The sequence below is a fragment of the Heloderma suspectum genome, chromosome 11, assembly GCF_057233095.1.
Source record: "Heloderma suspectum isolate Gila_16-S chromosome 11, 16-S_ref, whole genome shotgun sequence".
Lineage (NCBI taxonomy): Eukaryota > Metazoa > Chordata > Lepidosauria > Squamata > Helodermatidae > Heloderma > Heloderma suspectum.
In genome coordinates, this window is record NC_139468.1 from 15,886,575 (window position 1) to 15,909,707 (window position 23,133).

The 23,133-nt window shown below is 46.8% G+C and overlaps 1 protein-coding gene across 2 annotated transcripts in view; it reads right to left on the reverse strand.

Annotated features, from left to right (window-relative positions):
- The window catches only part of ARIH1 (ariadne RBR E3 ubiquitin protein ligase 1), a 69,472-nt gene extending 61,283 nt beyond the window's left edge, over positions 1-8,189 (reverse strand). Inside the window, exon 1 of one of the 2 annotated variants that reach the window (XM_084816936.1) lies at positions 7,567-8,189. In XM_084816936.1, the coding sequence (XP_084673062.1) occupies positions 7,567-7,950 (384 nt within the window). In that variant the 5' untranslated portion in view covers positions 7,951-8,189. The remainder of the gene's footprint in view (positions 1-7,566) is intronic. The other variant, XM_084816937.1, reaches the window with a different exon arrangement.
- Positions 8,190-23,133: the final 14,944 nt, after the last annotated feature.

Genomic DNA, 23,133 nt, shown 5'->3' on the forward strand with positions numbered 1-23,133 from the left:
AGGAAGTGAGCATGTCAGTGGGGAAAAAGGAGGAAGTAGAGGTGGTGTTGGAAGGAAATCCTGAGTAGGGAGGAGGAGAAAGAAGAGAAAGGGGGCAAAAAAGAGAATGAAGTAGGGGGGAGGGAGAATCAACAGGAGGGAACAGCAGAGAGGCACTCAGGAGAGAATTGCAAATGCGCCCCCAGGGCCTGGGGGGGGGAAACAAATGCACCTGTGGGCATGAAAATGTTGCCTACTCCTGGTCTACACTGACTGGCAGCAGCTCTCCAGGGCTTTAGACAGGAGTCTTTCCCAGTCCTTCCTTGAGATGCTGAGGACTGAACCTCAGACTTTGTACATGCAAACCATGTGCTCTACCACTGAACAACAGCCCTTCCCTAAAGTGCATTTCACCTAGGTTGTGCATGCGTTTTGCCTTGGGTGTTTTTTGTGGGTCGGACAGTTTTTTAACACCAAAAATCAATTAAGGTAAGAATATGTGGCCAGGCTGCTTGAACTTGGAGCTTCGATAATGTAGTCATTTTCTGAAATATGCAATAAGGTGACATCTAAACTGTACTATCCATGCACCACAGGCATGTTGGGGGGGTGAGGGAAAGAATGGGTTGGGGAGAGAGATGGAAGAGCATGACAACTGGGATGGCAAAGGCCCAGGAATAAAAACCAAGTGCAGCCCTGATCACTTGTATCTCAGAGTGGGATAACATAGCCCAAAGACTTCTTTCATACTGTTCTTTATCTCACGGAATGGTGGTGGGCAAGCCCAAGCGTACTATCACTTCCCACATTATGAGGACGTACATGCTACTTTTATGTTTTAGCGCTATTTCATTCTTTGCACTTTGCAGCCTTTACTTACATTCATACAAAGACCTTCCTGGATCTATGCATTTCAGTCATATGGTGGCTTAAGCAGCGAGTCTAGGAAGCTACTTATCAAGGAAGTTGGGTGGCTTGCTGCTGCAGCTGAACTCTGTCTTGCCTTGAGGATGTAAAATATATTCTATAGCTTTTTTGTCAGTTATGTTGGCAACTGTCTGCAAATTCCAGGAGGCTGAACGCCCTTGTGCATTCCTTTTGCATCACTGCTTAACACAGATAGCCCTTTCTCTTTTTCGCATGCTCAGGATGTGCCTCCTTATAGGTCTACATCTCAAATATAGGCTAGTGGTGGCAGTAAAACTGAATCTGGACTGATTACAGGCTGGGGGCTCACATGACTGTATGCTCCTCCATACCAAAATAAAATTCACTCCACACAGAAAACTAGATGTCAGGGGGAAGACTTCTAGCCAAGCCCTCTGCCTGACAATAGAGTCTATGTGTAGAACCATATGAACCTCCTTCTGCAGTTTTAAGTGGGGCATCCACTCAGGCTTACCACCTGTGATGCATTTTGTGAACTAGGCTAATTCCCCACCCCACCCCAGAGCAACACCAATTTCACATTCATGTTAATTTTGCTTCTGTCTTATGATGCGTATTTCTCAGCTGATATAGTAAGTCATCCCAAAGTGCACTGGTGCAGCCTGTGAGATCACATCAGTTGCAGAGACAAAACGGGAAATATGATAGCTAGCACAGACAGGGCTACTTCATACGAGATTCTCTTGCACTGTGTGGGTGGCAAACACAGGCATGGTGCCCAAGCTGAGGGAAGAAGGCAAAGGGGTGGGGGGAGAATGAACAAGCAGCAAAGTAGATACGGAGCAAGAAGGCAGCTGTATCTTCCCAGCAGCTGACCCCAAACAGGAGGCCTCAAAGCACTCACGTATCCGGTGGCCTTGACTATATCCTCCTCATAAATAAGGAGGCAGGGAGTACAGCAGGAAATTGGCTCAGTTTGCAGGGCTACCTGTAAGGGGGAGATGCCAAGGAGGAAAAATCTCCAGAGCAAGCCTGGGTGCTTGTCAAGCTCCTCCTGAGACCTGGAGCAGCCACTTGAGGAAGGCTAGAAAGAACAATCCTATGGTGTGTCCTACACATGAACTCTTCCTCGCGCATCAAGGAGTGATGCCCAAATATACACTGCGCTGCATTAGGTGTGGTGTGCAAGTGCATATTTCTCAGTCCTGTGTACACAAGTGAAGGCCTGGAAGAAAAATACAAAAACATTCTGGAGTAAAGAATTCTCCTCCTGCAAAGCCAGATATGGAAAAATGGGGGTAGGTGGGAGAGAGTGGAGAAAACGCAAACGAGAATGAACAAGAGAAATAACACTAGCTGCTTTATACAACAGTATTGCAAATAAGTCTAGGAAGCTAAAATGCCTGAGTGCCAACATAGCAAGGTTAACTCATTTGTGTCACATCAACAGCCTCAAAGTAAAAAATGGATCATGTCTCATATTTACAAGACTTCTGTATCTGGTCATCTGTGGGCACTTCATACCAGTAGCAATGTTAGGGAAAAACTGGAAACTAAAATTTCTGGGTCCCTGGTATTGGATACCTAGGCACACCTACTTAGAGCCACCTCATCTTTAGAGATGGTGTACATGCAGCCTCTTCTGCTAGCATACATGATGTCAATTGAACCCCTTAACCCATTACCCCTCTAAGCTCTGGCAAGCAACTAGCATACCCATCTTCCTACTTGCCCTGTTGCCCCAAGCATCAACCCTCTATAAGCATAATCTCTTACCCTCTTAAATTTTAAACTCCCCATACCCCATGTTGTACCCAAATGTAAACTGCAAGACCCAAGACAATCCTTACAGCAAGAGGCTATTCTCAAGTCCGTTACAGAGTTATTCACTTGAGCTCTCTCTAGAAAACACAAATGTCATGCATTTCTGCATAACATGTTATATAGAACTCAAGGTGAGTTCTACATCACATCTATAAGAACATCTTTCCCCTTTCCTTTTTTGTGTGGCTTACCACCAAGGTGATGGTTTTTATTTTCAATTTTTATTTCTTCCCCTTTGCCATGAATACATGTAGTTGCTTGAATCAAAATGAGAAACTGACACTTTATTCTTTCAAAAACACACCAAGTAGTACTATTCTGTGTGCTAACAGGTACAGAAAGAGTACAGAACTGTTTAGCGGTGAGAGGCCCACAATGGGTTGGATGGTGTCAGGGAGCAAGGCCCTGCCTCCTGACATCACATCAGAGGTGTGACCCCGCCTCCTGATATCACCCCCTTTTTTTCCCTTTCCTCTTTGTGCTGGAAGGAGGCACAGATCTACAATGCAGAGGTTACACATAATGCATTTCATGTTCAATTCTCTGTCTTCTCTGCACCTCCCAAAAAACAATGGGAAAAATGTTCAACGGCTTCACATTTGCAAAAATGTTATGTCTATGCATGTATCCTTTAAAATACACTCAAGCAGAAATTAAGAAAAGATCAGGTCCCCTTTGCATGAGTTCTAAGAGGGACAAACACCAATACACATGTGACGCAGCATCCTTGTACTCCGGTATTATACCGAGATACAAAAATATCTTGTGTGAATTGGCCCAAATGATTACATTCAAGGGGACAAGAAGTAAACGAAGAATGTTGAGTTTTCATGGTGTCCATGTTACGAAGTTTTCTCAATGGATTACTCAAGTTTGAAACGTGAGGACAGTGGTGTCTGAATAAGAATTCTGAAAGATAATTAACCAGTGGCAACACAAGGTCCAACATGTTTGTTAAAGTGATATGTAAACATGAACATGTGACATTACGTAAACCAGCTAAAGGGCTCCCTCCTGCTCATTATATACCTGATGCAGTTCTTGGTGTTGAGCAAGCACCACACCTCCTTCTATCAATATAGAAGGGCAATTTGCCCCTGTGTCAATCACAAAAGAACCCCAGAACAGCATTAATTCTAAATAATTCCTTTTTCATGGATAAAAGGTATTTTCAACATACCACTGGGTAGAAGTGGTTAAGAAAGTAACAAGCACGTGTTAGTTCAGCCTTATGAAAATCCAGACTGTGAGGAGCAAGAGCTGGGATCCCTATTGTATTAGCCAGGACTGGGCAACTTGTGGCCCTCCAGATGTTTTGACCTACAGCTTTCATCAGCCCTAGCCAGCATAGCCAATGATGAGGGATGATGAGAGTTGTAGGCCAAAACATCTGGAAGGCCACATGTTATCCATTCCTAATATATCCAAAAGCAAGCCAGGACTAAAAATCCAGCTGACCAGACTTTCCTGTCTGAATAACAACCCAATCTTACATTTAACCTTGTAAGTGTCTGACACAAAGATACCCTGATACCCTCCTAACCATGTCTCCATAATACAGACTGGAGAAAAATAAGCTTGAGATCTGGGTCTATTTTACTAGAACTGGAAGAAAGAAGGAACATAATTCATCCACACCTGGTATTACTCACCCTGCATTAGCTAGTACCCAACCCTTGTAATTTGAAGTCAGACTTTAGTTGTTCTTCCTCTCGCCTGAGAGATTCTTCAGAGGACTAACAGGGCTTGTAGGCCACACACACACACACACACACACACACTACTGCTGTGAAATATGCTATCACTGTGAAGTATCCAACATGACTTCAAATGCCAAAAGTACAGAGATAATCTGTGAAGAAACTCATAGCACTATTTCCATATTTCCTAAAATCTGAATCTATAGCAGTCCTCCCAGTAAGCACAAGTCTGCAAACTATTATCAACTGGAAAGATTCAAGATGAGTGAATAGATAATGCTGTAAGTACTTTGATTTGCAGGCCACAACTCAGTACCATTGGGCATGCTGGATGGGTCTGATGAGACTTGAAGTCCAAAAAATCTGGAGGTCACAGGTTGAGGAAATCTGATCTACAGGTTCAGGGATGTGGACAGAAGTTTCTAGGCCTAACAGGCAAGTTCTATGCAGGCCTTGGGGAGGGGGGGACACAACCTCAGGCTATGACAGCCTTCTGAGTTCTAGGACCACCCCCACAATGGGTTCATATCTATGCAGTTCTGCATATGGTCAGATAATGCAGCATCTAAATAGAGAAGAATGGCAGTAGAAACCCCTGTGGACTGGCTGAATGCACTCTCAGAAGGGGTCAGAGTACAGGCCTTCCTAGACCGTCTCCTCTCCCAGCTAAGAGATACATTAGAATGGTGCCCCCTGCCCCCAAACCGGCTGCTTTTCCACCTATAAGAGGAGACATACTAGTTCTACATCTCTCTTCCCTCATAAAGAGGAAAGCAGCTGGGGATGGGGTAGGGATTTTGATTAGACAAACAGTTTGTGGAAGCAAGAGTTGAAGTAGTTCAGGCATACACAAACGCTGCAGCAAGACAAAACTACTGTCTATGCATCTCCCATTTAATGTCTAATTTGGTCCCAAGAACATAATGGGAAGTGAGGACACCTGCACCCTCACTCTTGCAGCAATTTCATCACCAACTAGATCCAAACAAAGGTGTTGCTAAAGGAAAATTTGCAAAGGTTTCTATATTAACCACTGGCTGCCTGCCTTCTGCTATGGCAACTCACCTGCAAGTTGAAAGAAGGTAATTATTCCTGCTAAAGCCAGGAGAAATATGATTTCCAAAGAAGAAAAACAACTATAACCTATCCATTACCACTAAGCAACTCTGCATTAGCTGAAGTAGAACTGGAAGCAAAACTTTGGCACAGCTTAATACCTTCCTTAGTAATTGACACACACACACGTGTCTGGGTTACGCTGATCTGCTTTGGACTTCCCTGAATGCTGGAATCTCTCTTCAGCTCCCCTAAATCAGTCCAAGGCTATTACACTTGCAGGTATCAAGAATGATTTAAGCAAGGCCTAAGTATGTGTGTAAATCACGTAGGATTACTAAGTGGATTAATAAAAAGCTACTTCTTAAATACGGCCACTAAAGTCTAATGATGAAAATACAGAGAATACTGTATGTCTACCTTAACAATAGTTATTGACTATGTTGGAAAACACATTTCTAATTCCTAGGTACTTGTGTAAATCACCCTGAGTGCCCCATTTGGGCTGGAAGATGGGGTAAAAATATTTTTAGCTAAATTTTAAAAATGTAAAGCCAGGTGCCTGGGATTTTCCTAGTCCTGCTTTATGAAGTAGCAATCTTCAAGAAGGAACATGGAAACACACTATAGCCCATATGCCCAACATGAAGGACTGTTCAGAACTAAAAAGGACTGTTAGGAACAATCATTTTGCAAGGTGCACAAATATCAATATACTATCTGATTCTGTGCAAAGCAGATACTTAAAACACACAATTCTAAAGATACTGTGATGACATCTCTCACACACAAACACATACTTGTATTCTACATAAACTGTAGCTAAAACTCAGACAGATACCTGACTTTTCACCCCACTTCAAACAGACCACCAAAACCATAGGTTTCTAAAAGAGTTCCACCTATCCACAGTGCAATATAAACCACCATCCCCTAAACAAGTGGGTAAAACTTGCTCTGAAACTGTTCAGCTCTCAAGGACACAATGACTAGAAACTCCAGACCATTCCAGAACCAACACACATTCTTGGGCGCTACTGTTGTCATTTTGCCACACTGAGCAGCTGCACAGCACAAGCCAGGAGGTGCACTCCCTGATCAAGGGGGATCTCTGGGGCTCAGAAACCCCAAGTTCACACCCAAGAAGCCTTCTGAAACATTGCAAAGGATTACTGGGGTACAGCTTCTAGACCATGGTTTCCTGTCCCATGAAAGGTGTTAATTATCTTAGCACAATCACCCTGGAGTTTTCTATCCCTAATTACTGCTGTTGTGAATGCTCACTATTTATCTGGTATACATATACACTTAGGCTTTAATTAGAACTGTCAAAGGCTGTACCTTCCTGCTTTTGGCTCCACTGTTTACTTGTGTGCATGCAACCCCACCCCTCTCCCTGCCAAGTGAGGATAATGAAGTGGCCTCCAGTCCCCAAAGCTTGTGCCATAATACATGTGTTGGACTTGGATCCAGAGTTAGTTAGTACTTAAGAGCAGCCCCACTGAAATCAATTAGACTTCGGCCATGACTGACTCGCCCCCTTAGTTTTAATGGGTCTACTCCAAACGTGACTAAATCTGGATCCAACTCATGGCACTTAATGCGCCACAACACTCTTTGTTGTCGTTTTTACAGCTGCAGACTAGCACAACTACCCCTCTGGCTAGCAGAGCGCTCCACTGAAACCCTTAAATAAGAGCGGTTGTGTGTGTCTACATCACACACACACACACACGCTTCCCTCCACTAACCCCTACAAGGGATTTCCCGGATCGCTGGTGCAATCTGCACCGGCGGCGCCGGCCAAGGGCTCCCCGCAGCTTCCCATTCGCCTCGCCCCTCTCGAGCAACGAGCAGAATGAAGTGCTGGGCCAGGGGAGCGAGCGCGAGAGCAAGAAAGCCGCCTCCTAAGCAGCCCGGCAGCGCCTGTGCAATGCGCCTGGAAGGCGTGGCTGGAAGGGGCCGCGGCCGCTCCGGCTGGCCGTCCAAGGCCCGCATTCCACCACGGCGGCGGCGGCGGCGGCGCCCACCTCCCCCGCCCGAGCGTGCTGCGGCCGCGGCCCTCGCCCTCCTCCGCCGCCGCCCGCGGCGCTCAAGCCGAGCCGGCGGGCGCGCGCACCTGGATGACCTCGTTGACCTCCCGGATGCACTCCACCATGTGCTGCAGGATCTGCTCGGCCGTCAGGACCTCGTAGCGGTAGTCCTCCTCCTGCTCGTGGCCCAGCCCGCCGCCGCCGCCGGGGCCCGGCCCGCCCAGGCCGCTGCCGCCCAGGCCGCCGCCGCCGCCGGGCCCCAGGCCGCCCGTCTCGCCGCACAGCAGCCCGTCGCGCTCTCCGCCCACGCCCAGCCCGGGCTCCACCAGCTCCACCTCGCCCAGGTCCAGGTTGTCGTCGTCGGGGTCGTCGTCGTCGTCCGGCTCGTCCTCATCCTCCTCGGCGCCGCTGTCCTCGCTGCACTCCTCGTCCTCGTCGAACTCGTAGTTGTAGCCTTCGTCGGAGTCCATGGCGGCGGCAGGGGGCGCGTGACGGAGGGACGGGCGGCGGGAGCGGGCCCGGGCCCAGGCCCAGGCCCCACCGGGGACGCGAAGGCTCCGGCCGGGCCGCCTCCCTTCGGCGGACCGATCACCAACACCCGCCGCCGCTGCTGCCGCCGCCGCTGCTGCCGCCGCCGCTCCTCCTCACAGGCGCCGCTGAGCCAACAAAGGGACGCGTCCGGCCCGCTCCGTCACCTCGACGCACGCACGCACGCAGACGGCGCCGGCGGGGCGCAACCCCACGTCGCGTGACGTCACCGGCGTCGTGGGCTGGGCCGGCGGAAAGGAAAGACACGCCCCCTCCTTTTTTCTTCACGCCGTCCCTTTCGCTGTCTATCGGACGGGGACGGACGGGTAGTCGACGGCCGCCTGTTGGTGTCCATCTTGGGTGTGGCTAATGATTATCGGCACACCGCCCTCCTCGCGGCAGCCATTTTCTGAGCGCGGCTAGGCGCGCGCGCGTGCTTCTCCTCGCCTTTCCTCTCAGGAGGGAGGGGGTTGGGTTCCTCCATCTTGGGTGTGGCAAAGCCCGTCTTCGGCGGCTGACTTGTGGAAGGGCGCCTACTCTGGGCCAGGCCATAAACAAAGGAGCAGGAGTAGATAGGCTTGCATTTAAAATGCGTTTGGCTAAAATCCAACATAAGCCTCACTTGGAGCAGACCCACTGAAAGGGGACTGACGTTAGTCATGGCCAATTTGTCCCATTCTTTCAATGGGTCTACTCTAAGTAAGATTTATGTTGGATTTGACCCTAAGTCTTTAAGGGTGCAATCCTATGCATGTTTAGACAGAAAAAAAAGTCCTACAACTCCCAGCATGCCCCAGCCAGCATGGCTGTCTGGGGCATGCTGGGAGTTGTAGGACGTTTTCCTGTCTAAACTTGCATAGGATTGCGGCTTAAGGTGCAAGACACTTGGTTGTTTTTGCTGCAAAAAGGCTAACACAGCTACACCTCTGGATATAGATATAAACCTATGTGTGTTTAGTGTATTGTGGTGGTTATTTTCCATTCCTGGTTGCCTACATTATACTCTTTTAGGCGTTAGGTGAAGACCTTATTTTCCCAGGCATTTTAGTTTTTCAGTTTCGATTTTAAATCTGGTTGTTGTTGTTGTTGTTCAGTCGTTCAGTCGTGTCCGACTCTTCGTGACCCCATGGACCATAGCACGCCAGGCCTTCCTGTCCTGCGCACTCTCCCGGAGTGTGCTCAGGTTCATATTCATTGCATCGGTGATGCTATCTAGCCATCTCATCCTCTGCCGTCCCCTTCTCCTTTTGCCTTCAATCTTTCCCAGCATCAGGGTCTTTTCCAGGGAGTTTTTTCTTCGCATTAGGTGGCCAAAATATTTGAGCTTCAGCTTCAGTATCTGTCCTTCCAATGAGCACTCAGGGTTGATTTCCTTTAGGATGGACTGATTGGACCTCCTTGCAGTCCAGGGGACTCGTAAGAGTCTTCTCCAGCCCCACAGTTCGAAAGCATCAATTCTTCGGCGCTCAGCCTTCCTTATAGTCCAGCTCTCACAGCCATACATTACTACTGGGAAAACCATAGCTTTGATTAGACGGACCTTTGTTGGCAAGGTGATGTCTCTGCTTCTTACTATGCTGTCTAGGTTTGCCATAGCTTTCCTCCCAAGGAGCAAGCGTCTTTTAATTTCATGGCTACAGTCACCGTCTGCGGTGATCTTGGAGCCCAAGAAAGTAAAATCTGTCACTGCTTCCATTTCTTCCCCTTCTATATGCCAGGAAGTGATAGGGCCAGATGCCATGATCTTAGTTTTTTTAATGTTGAGTTTCAAACCAGCTTTTGCACTCTCCTCTTTCACCCTCAACAAGAGGCTCTTTAGATCCTCTTCGCTTTCTGCCATTAGGGTGGTATCGTCTGCATATCGGAGGTTGTTGATAATTCTCCCAGCAATCTTAATTCCGACCTCTGATTCATCCAACCCGGCGTTTCTCATGATGTACTCTGCATATAAGTTAAATAAGCAGGGCGACAATATGCAGCCTTGTCATACTCCTTTCCCAATTTTGAACCACTCGGTTGTTCCATGTCCGGTTCTTACTGTTGCTTCTTGACCCTCGTACAGGTTCCTCAAGAGACAGGTAAGGTGGTCTGGTACTCCCATCACTTTAAGAATTTGCCACAGTTTGTTGTGATCCACACAATCAAAGGCTTTAGCGTAGTCAATGAAGCAGAAATAGACATTTTTCTGGAATTCTCTTGCTTTCTCCATGATCCAGCGAATGTTGGCGATTTGATCTCTAGTTCCTCTGCCTCTTCGAAACCCAGCTTGTACTTCCGGTAGTTCTCGGTTCGCATACTGCTGAAGCCTAGCTTGTAGGATTTTGAGCATCACCTTGCTGGCATGTGAAATGAGCGCAATTGTGCGGTAGTTTGAACACTCTTTGGCGTTGCCCTTCTTTGGAATTGGAATGTAAACTGACCTTTTCCAGTCTTGCGGCCATTGCTGAGTGTTCCAAATTTGTTGGCATATTGAATGCAGCACTTTAACAGCATCATCTTTTAGGATTTTAAATAGCTCAGCTGGAATACTGTCATCTCCGCTAGCTTTGTTGTTACTAATGCTTCCTAAGGCCCACTTGACTTCACTCTCGAGGATGTCCAGCTCAAGTTCAGTGACCGCACTATCATGGCTATCAAGGACATTACTATCATGGCTATCAAGGACATTAAGATCTTTCCTGTATAGTTCTTCTGTGTATTCTTGCCACCTCTTCTTAATCTCATCTGCATCTGTTAGGTCCCTGCCTTCTTTGTCCTTTATCATGCCCGTCTTTGCACAAAACGTTCCCTTGAGATCTCTGATTTTCTTGAAGAGATCTCTAGTCTTTCCCATTCTGTTGTTTTCCTCGATTTCCTTGCATTGTTCATTTAAGAAGGCCTTTTTGTCTCTCCTTGCTATTCTCTGGAACTCTGCATTCAGTTGGAGATATCTTCCCCTTTCTCCCTTGCTTTTTGCTTCCCTTCTTTCCTCAGCTACTTGTAAAGCCTCATCAGACAGCCACTTGGCTTTCTTGCATTTCTTTTTCTTTGGGATGGATTTCGTTGCTGCCTCCTGAACAATGTTACGGACCTCCGTCCATAGTTCCTCAGGCACTCTGTCTATCAGGTCTAATCCCTGAAATCTATTCCTCACCTCCACTGTATATTCATCAGGGATATGATTTAGGTCATACCTGAATGGTTTAGTGGTTTTCCCTACGTTCTTCAATTTCAGCCGAAATTTTGCAAGAAGCAGCTCATGATCTGAACCACAGTCAGCTCCAGGTCTTGTTTTTACTGACTGTATGGAGCTTCTCCATCTTTGGCTGCAAAGGACATAATCAATCTGATTTCGATATTGACCATCTGGTGATGTCCATGTGTAGAGTCGTCTCTTGTGCTGTTGGAAAAGAGTGTTTGCTATGATCAGCGTGTTCTCTTGGCAAAACTCTATTAGCTTTTGTCCTGCTTCATTTTGTACACCAAGGCCATGCCTGCCTGTTATCCCGGTGATTTCTTGACTTCCTACTTTAGCATTCCAGTCCCCTATGATGAAGAGGACATCTTTTTTTGGTGTTAGTTCTAGAAGGTGTTAGAGGTCTTCATAGAACCGATCAACCTCAGCTTCTTCGGCATCAGTGGTTGGGGCATAGACTTGAATTACTGTGATGTTGAATGGTTTGCCTTCGATTCGTACTGAGATCATTCTATCATTTTTAAGATTGTACCCCAGTACTGCTTTTCCCACCCTTTTGTTGACTATGAGTGCTACTCCATTTCTTCTAAGGGATTCTTGCCCACAGTAGTAGATATGATGGTCACCTGAATTAAATTCGCCCATTCCTGTCCATTTTAGTTCGCTGATTCCCAAGATGTCGATGTTCGATCTTGCCATCTCATGTTTGACCACCTCCAGCTTACCTTGATTCATTGATCTAACATTCCAGGTTCCTAAACAGTATTGTTCTTTACTGTATTTCAAATGTTTGTATCAAATGTAATTGGCCGTTATTTATTTAAAAATCTCTTGCCCAATATATCAGGGGCATACTTTCAATCAGTTCTACACATGTGTACCTGAGGTCAAGCAACAGGGATGGCTCTGGGTTAGAGGGGGGCTTAGGCAAAGTGTCCCCTGGAGGGCCACTTCCTCTGTCATTGAGCCTTGGCGGGCTTACCTGGCTAAGGAGGCTGGCAGTGCTGAGTGGCTGGATCATAGAATCATAGAATAGTAGGGTTGGAAGGGACCTACAAGACCATCGCGTCCAACCCCCTGCTCAATGCAGGAATCCAAGTCAAAGCATCCCTGACAGATGGCTGACCAGCCTCATCTTGAATGCCTCCAGCATGGGGGAGCCCACCACCTCCCTAGGGAATTGGTTCCATTGTCGTATTGCTCTAACAGTCAGGAAGTTTTTCCTGATGTTCAGCTGGAATCTGGCTTCCAGCTGAACATCACTTCTGGTCACTTGAGCCCATTATTCCGTGTCCTGCATTCTGGGATGATCGAGAAGAGATCCTGGCCTTCCTCTCTGTGACAACCTTTCAAGTACTTGAAGAGTGCTATCATATCTCCCCTCAGTCTTCTCTTCTCAAGGCTAAACGTTCCCAGTTCTTTCAGTCTCTCTTCATAGGGCTTTGTTTCCAGTCCCCTGATCATCTTTGTTGCCCTCCTCTGAACCCTCTCCAGCTTGTCTGCATCCTTCTTAAAGTGTGGTGCCCAGAACTGGACACAGTACTCCAGATGAGGTCTAACCAGTGCTGAGTTGAGGGGAACTAGTACTTCCCGGGATTTGGAAGCTATGCTTCTATTAATGCAGCCCCAAATAGCACTGGCCTTTTTTGCAGCCACATCACATTGTTGGCTCATATTCAGCTTGTGATCCACAACAGTTCCAAGATCCTTCTCACTTGTAGTGTTGTTGAGCCACGTATTCCCCATCTTGTAACTGTGCATTTGGTTTCTTTTTCCTAGGTGCAGAACTTGGCATTTATCCCTATTAAATGTCATTCTCTTGTTTTCTGCCCAGCGCTCCAGTCTATCAAGATCACTTTGAATTTTGTTTCTGTCTTCCAGGGTATTAGCTATCCCGCCCAATTTTGTGTCATGTGCAAATCTGATCAGCATTCCCTGCACCTCCTCCTCCAAATCATTAATAAAATCGTTGAGAAGAACTGGACCCAGGACTGAGCCCTGCGGTACCCCGCTCATTACCTCTCCCCAGTTGGAGAAGATCCCATTGATAAGCACTCTTTGAGTCCGATTCTGTAGCCAACTGTGGATCCACCGGATCATTGTTTCATCTAGCCCACTTTGAGCTAGTTTGCTCATCAGGATATCATGGGGCACTTTGTCGAAAGCTTTGCTGAAGTTGAGGTATATGATGTCCACAGCATTCCCATGGTCCACAAGGGAGGTTACTTGATCAAAAAATGAGATCAGATTCGTCTGGCAGGATTTGTTCTTAACAAATCCATGTTGGCTTTGAGTAATCACTGCATTGTTATCAAGGTGCTTACAGTAGGATTGCTTTATAATCTGCTCCAGAATTTTCTCAGGGATTGATGTCAGACTGACTCATCTGTAGTTCCCAGGTTGTAGTAATGCTGGGAGTTGTAGGCCTTTTCTCTGTCTAAACATACATAGGATAAAATAAAATAAAAATAAAAAATAAATTGCGCCCTTAAATGACTATGCTTTTGACTAAATAAAACAAGCCATCCACTGTACAGAAATACAGGGCAAAGAAGCACACAGATCAAGAAAACAGAACAAGGAAAAAGTATGTGTGTGTTTTATGGAGTGTGAGGGTCAAGCTGTGTGACTTGACAGTGATTAATTTCTAAAAATAGCAGCGCTGTAGCTCAAGTCCACTGAGAAATCAATTTCCTGGAAGTGTCTGACCTGGAAGTCCTGCACTCTGATCCTAGATGTGTGTGGGTTGGCTTTTGCTACTCGCTAGTAAGGGCAAAGTACTCAACACAGGTGCAGAACAATGCTCTTCTTGAGGATGGCTTTGCCATGGTATTCAGCCTCAGCCTCAGGCAGTTGTGTCCCAAATTAAGTTCTGTGGCCTGTGCTGCCATTTGCCAATACAGAGTCAAGCACACCCTATTGGTGCAGTGATTAGAGCTGCTTCCCTAACCAGATGGCCTCCAGATGTTCTGGACTTCAGTTCCCATCAGCCCCAGCCAGCATGGCCAATGGTCAGGAATGCTGGGGGTTGTTGTGCAAAATTTCTGGAGGGCACCAGGTTGGGGAAGGCTGGGTTGGACTACGACTGAGAAGACCCAGTCAACTCACTGGATGACCCTGAGCCAGTTGCTCTCTCTCTGCCTTATCTACCTTGTAGGCTTATTGCGACGAAAAAATGCAAGGGGAAGGAATAAGCATGTATGTCACCCTAAGGTCCTTGGGCGGGATATAAATGCAATAAACTAACTCTGCATAGGATGGAGCTACAAAGCAGTTTGATATTTTAAAGGACTACCCTTTATTCCCACTTGTCATAAAGCAATGAGTGTTCAACCCCAGCCTCAGAAAACAAATGTCATAACTCCGAATTTAGTTATTCTATTCTGAGAACAGAATCACAAAACTCCCTAATTTATAACACTCCAGCATGGCAGCCCCCCTCCCACTGCTGGGGGACAACAGAAGGAGAAAGCTATTGCCTGTAGGCTTCCCAGAAGCATCTGTTTAGCCACTGTGGGAGCAGAATGCTGGACTAGATGTACCTTTCTTATGTTCTTATTTTGATCATGAAAAGCTAGCACATGCATTGCTTTAGCAAAATCACCTCGTTTAACATAGACAGATAATTCAGGGTCAGACTAGATGAGAGTCCATGACCAGATCTCTCTTTTTTAAACAAGTTTTGGTATCCTTTAAAGCAGGGGCGCAGAACCTCTCTCAGCCCAGGGGCCGAATTACATTTTGGAGCAGCTATTGCAGGCTGCATTCCAGTAGCATGCAGGGCCAAAGGAAAAAGGGGAGTTCCGTGTGGTATTCTGGGGTGGGGAAGACGGAAATGCTGGTACGACACATCCTATGTGTCACTTGGCAGCTTCCTCCCCCGTTCCGCCTTCCCGTGGCTAGACAGCCAAAATCGGCTGTCTTGCCGCAAATGCAAGGCAGGAGAAGCGCGGAGGGAATTATCCCCTCTGTGCTTCTCCTGCCCTGCATTGGATAGGCGGCCGCCTATCTCCATAGGATTGCACCTTTTTACCGTTTCCTGTCAATCTTCATAAACTTTTACTAATCATATATTATTGGGACCAACTGCTTGACTAGTCAAAAGCATTTATTAACTCATGTACATCTCAACTGTATATGTAGGTATACAACAGTTGCACATAGCAGCACAAACACAAAGAAGACGACTATGTAATTGTGCCATGTGCCATACCTCCTCTCACACTATACCTATCACATCAAGATGTCCTTTTCTTTAAGATGGTCAGACTGTCACCATCTGGGGCTGGGTAGGATGAGCAGTGTTGCTTGGAGGCCTCTGAGAAAATCCCTCTAAATCATGTCTGCTCTCTTGCTTTAGCTGTGGGCTTCATCACACGGCGCTTTTATCCTGCGATTGAGATTGCTCCTTCACAGAAGTTTGCAGGCTCTTTACATGACACCTTTGCAGGCTCTTTACATGACGCCATGACCCTGCCGTGACCCTCCTGCACTAAATGCCCTTTGTTCCGTTTTTAAATAGATCGCAGATACTGAGCTATCAAATTACCCTGTTGTGTTCCACTTCAGTTTCCTCGGTGCAAAGACTTAAAGCGGCAAGAAGAGGAGTGAGATCAATGAAAGATAATGGAAGACTCAGATAGGGGGAGAAGGAGGTGGGGGGAAGGAAGCGCATGCAAAGGGAGTCAGTTGTGATCTTGCATTTAAAACAGAAGCAGAAAGCCCCGTTTTAAATGCAGGATTTTAGGCTGGTGTAGAAATGCACTGTGTCTTTGGTTCTGTGCTCTCGTTTAGTCATCCGTAGGAGCACTGATGCCCTAGGATCCCATTCAGTGAGATGTGGCATATTGTGATAGATGCATTCATTTTCTGACTCAGCTGAGAGTCTGTTTCTGGTTATGGACGTCAGTGTGACACTTGTGTTCAACATCAGCATTATGAGGCTTAGCTGCTAGATGATGAGCCACGAGTGTTGTCACATTTCTGTATTCTTTGGATAATGCAAGAAAATGGACAAAATGGGACAATGTCATCTTGTGAACATCATTGATGCTGTCAAGTTGAAGTATCTCATATTCTAGCAAGAGTTCTGCCAGACTGAGGTCTGTATGTAGCACCTTGTGAACTGCTTCCAAGTTTACTAAAAGTTGTAAGGTGGCAAAAGGCTTCATAATCAGCAACGGATCAGCATCGACTTCAAAGTGTTGATTCAAGAACTTAACAAGAGAGTCAACTACTTCATTAGAGACAGTACCAACATCTCTCCTGTCAGAAACATACTAGTGGTGTTCCTTGTGTCTCTTCTTGTGCTGTGTTACCAGCTGAATTCCTTTCAGCATCACTGTTCCATCTGGCTGTGTAACAGCTTCATCCCTGAAAGCCTTGACCCACCCACCAAGTAACTATTGTTCTTGCAATACCAATAGCTTTGTTTTTACCAACATTGTCAGCTTCTCTATATCAAGGATGGTGACCCCATCTCCTTGCAGCTGCTTCTGGTACCTACTGAAGACTGTAAGTATATCAGTCAGAAATGACAGAAGTAGGAAGTTATCTTCATCAAGGAGGAACGCAAGAAACCCACATGCTCCCTTCTCCTCAGACTTCTTCATGAAGAGGACTAGGGAATGCCAAGACACTGGGGCTTTCTTCACATGGAGCTTTTATCCTGCGATTGAGACGGCTCCTGTAAGGAAGTTTGCGAGCAATTTACATGACGCCGTGAACCTCCAAGGCATCTCCTGCATGAAATGCCCTTTGTTCCATTTTTAAACAGATCTCAGATAATGAGCTATCAAATTGCCCCATTGTGTTCTGCTTCAGTTTCCTCCGTGAAAACAGTTAAAGCAGCAAGAAGAGGCGCAAGATCAATGAAAGATCATGGAAGAGTCAGATATGGGGAGAAGGGAGGGAAAGGGGGAGAAGGAAAAGGGAGCATGTGAAAAGGGGAGTCGTTGTGATCCTGCATTTAAACAGAAGCAGAAAGATCCATTTTAAATGCAGGATTTTAGGCTGGTGTAGAGATGCTCTAGGAAATGCAATAGTGAGAAGGAACGCTCTGTTCCTTCTCACTCAGCCTCAAAAAGCTTTGGGAGTGCAAGGAGACAGCAGCTGTTGGCTTCTGCAATGTCCCGAAGTTCTCTAGATCTGAGCCCTGATGTGTGGAAATAATATGTGGTCAGCCCTACAAGCTGCTGGAGCATGTGTCCAACTTCACTGACAAAATTATTTATACATCTCCATGTATGATTTGACCAGTGGACTCCACACCAGAACTTCTACAGAGGAACAGAAGATTTTTTATCATTATCCCTCATTTTGGATTAGAAGAGAGTCCACAAACCAGACGTCTCCCCTATGTTGACAGTTGTTCCATCTGTGACCAAGGAGGATACATGCATGAAGGTGTGCCTAGCTGCTGCAGGTGCAACTGTCTTGCTGCAGCCATCTTCAGTGGCACCCAGCACTCCTTTTGTGCTGCAGGTCCAACTGTCTTGCTGCAGGCATCTTCAGTGGCACCCAGCACTCCTTTTGTGCTGCAGCTCCAGGTTTCACTAGCACCTAAAAAGTACTGCTTTCAATCTGCAGATTTTGTAATGATTTTCACCATTAAATCAGTTTTGTCAGTGTTCAGTCCACAGTCCCATCACCCCCTGGGACAGCGCTATTGTATCTTTCATCAATTTCTTGGAGAGACTGTCTCTGTCACTTTCTACAATGCACTGCATAAATTCTTTGTGGGCATTTGGAGTCAAGTACTGAAAGTCCATCTCAGTCCTATGTACCAATACTTACTCACAGCTACTCTTGCACTCAGAGTCAGTTTCTTTGCATCTCCATAAGTGTGCAGGAAGAGGGCACCAACTTTGTCTGCTAGTTTTTCATTGGCCTTGGATATTGCTTTTCCCTTAGAGGAAACCTGTGTGGTTTCCACAGGTGTCAAGGTTGATACCTGGAGCACTTTAATGATTTCACTGTGATAGGATTGTTCCAGATGCTTCTGAATTGTCTCATTCCTGTAAAAACTCCCAGATTCTTTTGCAATGGGGGGCATTTGAGTATTCTTTGAAAACAATTTTACTATGTCAGGAAACTGTTGGGAAGCAACGAGAGGTCCTTCTTGGTGGTAGCCCCCCAATTATGGAATGATCTCCACGATGAGGCCCGCCTGGTGCCATCATTGTTATCTTTTCAGCACCAAGTCAAGACTTTTCTCTTTTCCCAGGCATTTGGCAGCATGTGATGAGTTTTAATTGATCCTGGATTTTTTTTTTATGGTTTGGCTGATTGCTCAAAGTTGTTTTTAAATATATGTTGTTTTTGTGTATACTGTCTCTTTGTGTGTTTCTTATATTTTTAAATTTTGCATATTGTATTTTTAATGGTTGAACCTGTCAGGAGCACCCTTGCTGCCTTCTGAAATCCTCAAGTAGCCAGAATCAACATGCAGACAATAGGGCTCTTTTCCAAGACTTTATTTCCATTCAACCTAATGACGCTAATTACAGATGCTAATTGCCTGAGCCTAATGAGGGAAACTTAAGAGAGCTGCCTATCCAGGGTTTCTAGCCTTAGGGAATCAGTTGGTCTCTGTTTGGAGGGAAAAGGCAGGAAGCCCCTGAACTTAAGGGCTAGGAGGCGAAAGTCCACCCCTTTCCCGTGGGGCATTGGGGCGCAGCTGTTGACGTGGCACCAAGTGGGCTGAGTGCCTCCTCTCGGCACCCTCCATCTCCTGCTTGTCCCTGCTCCAGCCTAGCATCCCGAAGCTCCAGTTGTCCCTCCCCCTGCCTGCCAGGGTTGCTACCATTCTCAGGAATGTGAGCAGAGAGGGGCTTTCCCTCTGGTGGCGCCTCTGAACAGCGCGCAGGTTCCTCTCCCACAGTTTCTGTCTCTTCCTCAGAATCAGAACTGCTTTGGGGCTCTATGGGCTCCGATCCAACCCTGACAGAACCTTTGTAAACTGCCCAGAGATCTTCGGCTATGGGGCATATAGAAATGTAATAATAATAAATAATATTGGGAAACTTGAAACATGCTCTACATCTAACATAGTCAGCCAGTTTGATGAAAATGTTCAAAGGTGTTGTCTTTTGGACTGTGCATGATTAATTTGGAAGCTGGTCTCATAACACCCTTATGACCTGACGTTCCACCAGACTTGGTTGGCTTAGACATAGTGCTTTCAGCACCTCCAAAGGCATTGTCAGCTTCCGTAACTTTCTCCTGATTGCTGGCAGAGTCAGGAGCATTTGAGAGTATTGCTGGTGCAGCAAGAGTTATTCTGTTGGTATCAGCAAACACTAGAAGTTCATCAGCAGGCACAGAAGCTGCGAATGATACGTTGGCAGGTGGTGCATGAAGTATGTGAGCTAGCAAAGCTGCTGTAGGCGCTGGTGCATTGTGTGACAGTGCAAGCTAGAGCTTGGTTTTCCACCAGCAGTCTTGCACTGACGCGTCTTCATTCTAGTACAAATGATTTACCAAAATGAATTTTTAGGTAGGAAGGATATACAAGGGATTAACAACTGACCATATGGATTAAAAGAAAGCCGAGTAACTGCTTCCCCCCACTTCTTTCTAAATGCATCCCTACAGACATAGGCCTTGCGCTTGTACTAGCCAGCAAGAAACTCTTTCCAAAGGCAAAGTGGTTTTGTGAAGACTGGGCTCCACTCTAGCAGAGCAATCTGTGCTCCAACTACTGTCTCCAGCAGCTACAATTCTCCACAGCAGCCCTGGAGCTGACTTCTCCCTTCTCAGCCCTTCAGCAAAGTGTAGCCTGGGTAACAAAGTTCTCTCTGGTCCCTTTCGGCTGACAGCTCAACACGGGACAGGCCAACTCTACTTCCAGCTCTTTGTGTAGGCCCCTTGCCCGCTTCCTCCAGCTCCTGGTCTTCCCTCAATTACAGCAGCAGCTACAGTACAGGCCTCACATTTCTATTGTGTCATATTCCTAGAGTACTTTGGGGTCTTGCTTTTCCTGTTTGCATCAGTCCTTCAGCCTTCTGTGGGATCCTTGAAGAACACTCATATCACATGACTGGACTTCCAGAAGGTTCAGTTCAGTGCAGGTTCTTCAGGAGGCAACATATCTCAGAGAGACTCCCGGACGGAGGGCGCTTTTATCCTGCGATTGAGATGGCTCCTTCACGGAGATTTGCGGGCTCTTTACATGATGCCGTGACCCTGCTGTGACCCTCCTGCATTAAATGCCCTTTGTTCCATTTTTAAATAGATCGCAGATACTGAGCTATCTAATTACCCTGTTGTGTTCCGCTTCAGTTTCCTCTGTGCAAAGACTTAAAGCGGCAAGAAGAGGAGCGAGATCAATGAAAGATAATGGAAGACTCAGATACAGGGAGAAGGAGGGGGGAAGGGGAGGGGGGAAGGGGAGGGGGGAAAGGAAGCGCGTGTAAAGGGAGTCAGTTGTGATCCTGCATTTAAAATGGAAGCAGAAAGCCCCGTTTTAAATGCAGGATTTTAGGCTGGTGTATAAATGCCCTGAGACAAGGCTTCAGCTCAGCCCAGCAGACCACCAAGCCTTACAGAGTGAGCGTGGCCAAGGAGCACAAAACATCCAGACACAATTGCAATATACTGATGTGAATATGTTTGTGCATTTCCAGAGGGCTTTGTCAATAAGACAGGAGATTCTTGTTACACTACAGTAGGGATAATGTGGATAGGGAGACATTTTTCTCCTTTCATGATACTAGAACCCAGTGGGATCATCCCATGAAGCTGACTGGTGGGAGATAAAAGGAAGGACTTTTTCACACAGCGCATAGTTAACTGTAGAATTCACTACCATAAGACGTGGTGATGGTCACCAAGGCCAGAACTACACCTTGGCTTTCTTCACATGGAGCTTTTATCCTGCGATTGAGATTGCTCCTTCACAGAAGTTTACGGGCTCTTTACATGATGCCGTGACCCCCCAAGGCGTCACTTGCACTAAATGCCCTTTGTTCCGTTTTTAAATAGATCGCAGATAATGAGCTATCAAATTACCCCGTTGTGTTCCGCTTGAGTTCCCTCCATGAAAAGAGGAAAAGCGGGAAGAAGGGGAGCGAGATCATAGAATCATACAATAGTAGGGTTGGAAGGGGCCTATAAGACCATCGAGTCCAACCCCCTGCTCACTGCAGGAATCCAGGTCAGAGCATCCCTGACAGACAGCTGTCCAGCTTCATCTTGAATGCCTCCAGTGTGCGAGGCCCACTACCTCCCCAGGTAATTGGTTCCATTGTCGTATTGCTCTAACAGTCAGGAAGTTTTACCTGATGTTCAGCCAGAATCTGGCTTCCTGTAACTTGAGCCCATGATTCCGTGTCCTGCACTCCGGAATGATCGAGAAGAGATCCTGGCCTTCCTCTCTGTGACAACCTTTCATGAAAACTTCTATCATGTTTCCCCTTGCCCTCCTTCCCTCCAAGCCAAACAGTCCCAGCCACTGCAACCCTCTCCCATAGGGGAGATGCTCCAGCCCCTTGATCATTTTTGTTGCCCTTTTCTGCACTTTTTCCAGATCTACAATATCTCCTTTTAGGTGTGGTGACCAGAACTGTACACAGTATTCCAACTGTGGTCGCACTATATATTTGTATAGGGGCAGTATGATATTTGCAGTTTTATTCTCTGTTCCTTTTCTAATTATGCCTAACATGAATGGAAAATTCAGATATGGGGAAAAGAAGGGGAAAGCAGTGGGGGGAAAGGAAGCGGGTGAAAAGGGAGTTGTGATCATGCATTTAAAACGGAAGCAGAAAGCCCCATTTTAAATGCAGGATTTTAGGTTGGTGTAGAGATGCCTCTTGTGTCATATCATTACAATCCCATTGTGGCAATGCTATATCCGTCTTCTGCATTTACACCTAGTAGGACACACAATGACATTTGTTGTAGTATTTTGGGTAATGTGGAATAAAAAGCAGGAAAGACATCACCTTGCCGACAAAGGTCCGTCTAATCAAAGCTATGGTTTTCCCAGTAGTAACGTATGCTGTGAGAGCTGGACTATAAGGAAGGCTGAGCGCCGAAGAATTGATGCTTTCGAACTGTGGTGTTGGAGAAGACTCTTACGAGTCCCCTGGACTGCAGGGAGGTCAAATCAGTCAATCCTAAAGGAAATCAACCCTGACTGCTCATTGGAAGGACAGACACTGAAGCTGAAGCTCAAATATTTTGGCTACCTAATGCGAAGAGAAAACTCACTGGAAAAGACCCTGATGCTGGGAAAGACTGAAGGCAAAAGGAGAAGGGGACGGCAGAGGATGGCTAGATAGCATCATCGATGCAATAATTATGAACTTAAGCACACTCCGGGAGAGAGTGGCGGACAGGAAGGCCTGGCATGCTATGGTCCACGGGGTCACAAAGAGTTGGACACGACTTGATGCTTTCGAACTGTGAGGATGAGACGGCAAGGTGGTATCACCGATGCAGTGAATATGAACCTGAGCACACTCCGGGAGAGAGCGGAGGACAGGAAGGCCTGCCGTGCTATGGTCCATGGGGTCACGAAGAGTCGGACACGACTGAACGACTGAACAACAACAAGCGCCATCCTATGAACGTTTAGACAGAGAGGAAAAAAGTCCCACAGCTCCCAGCATTCCTCAGCCAGCGATGCTGGGAGTTGTAGGGCTTTTTTCTGTCTAAACCTGCACAGGATTGCGCCCTCAATCTGCGCAGGATTGCGCCCTAAATAAATCTCCCTTTCTGTGGAAAACTAGCCCATCCGGGAGAAGGGGAGAGGGAGACGCTTCCTCCCCGATGGGCTGCTCTACTCTCTACTCGCAGGGATGCAGCCGCCTGGGTCGTCCGCACGGGCAGCGCCGTTCCAAAGCGGCAGGCGCGCGGCCCCGCCGGCCCCGCCATCCCTTCTCCGCCGCCTCGCCCGCGACGGGCTGTGCGTCGTCTCTCCGCCTAGATCACATGATCCGGGCCG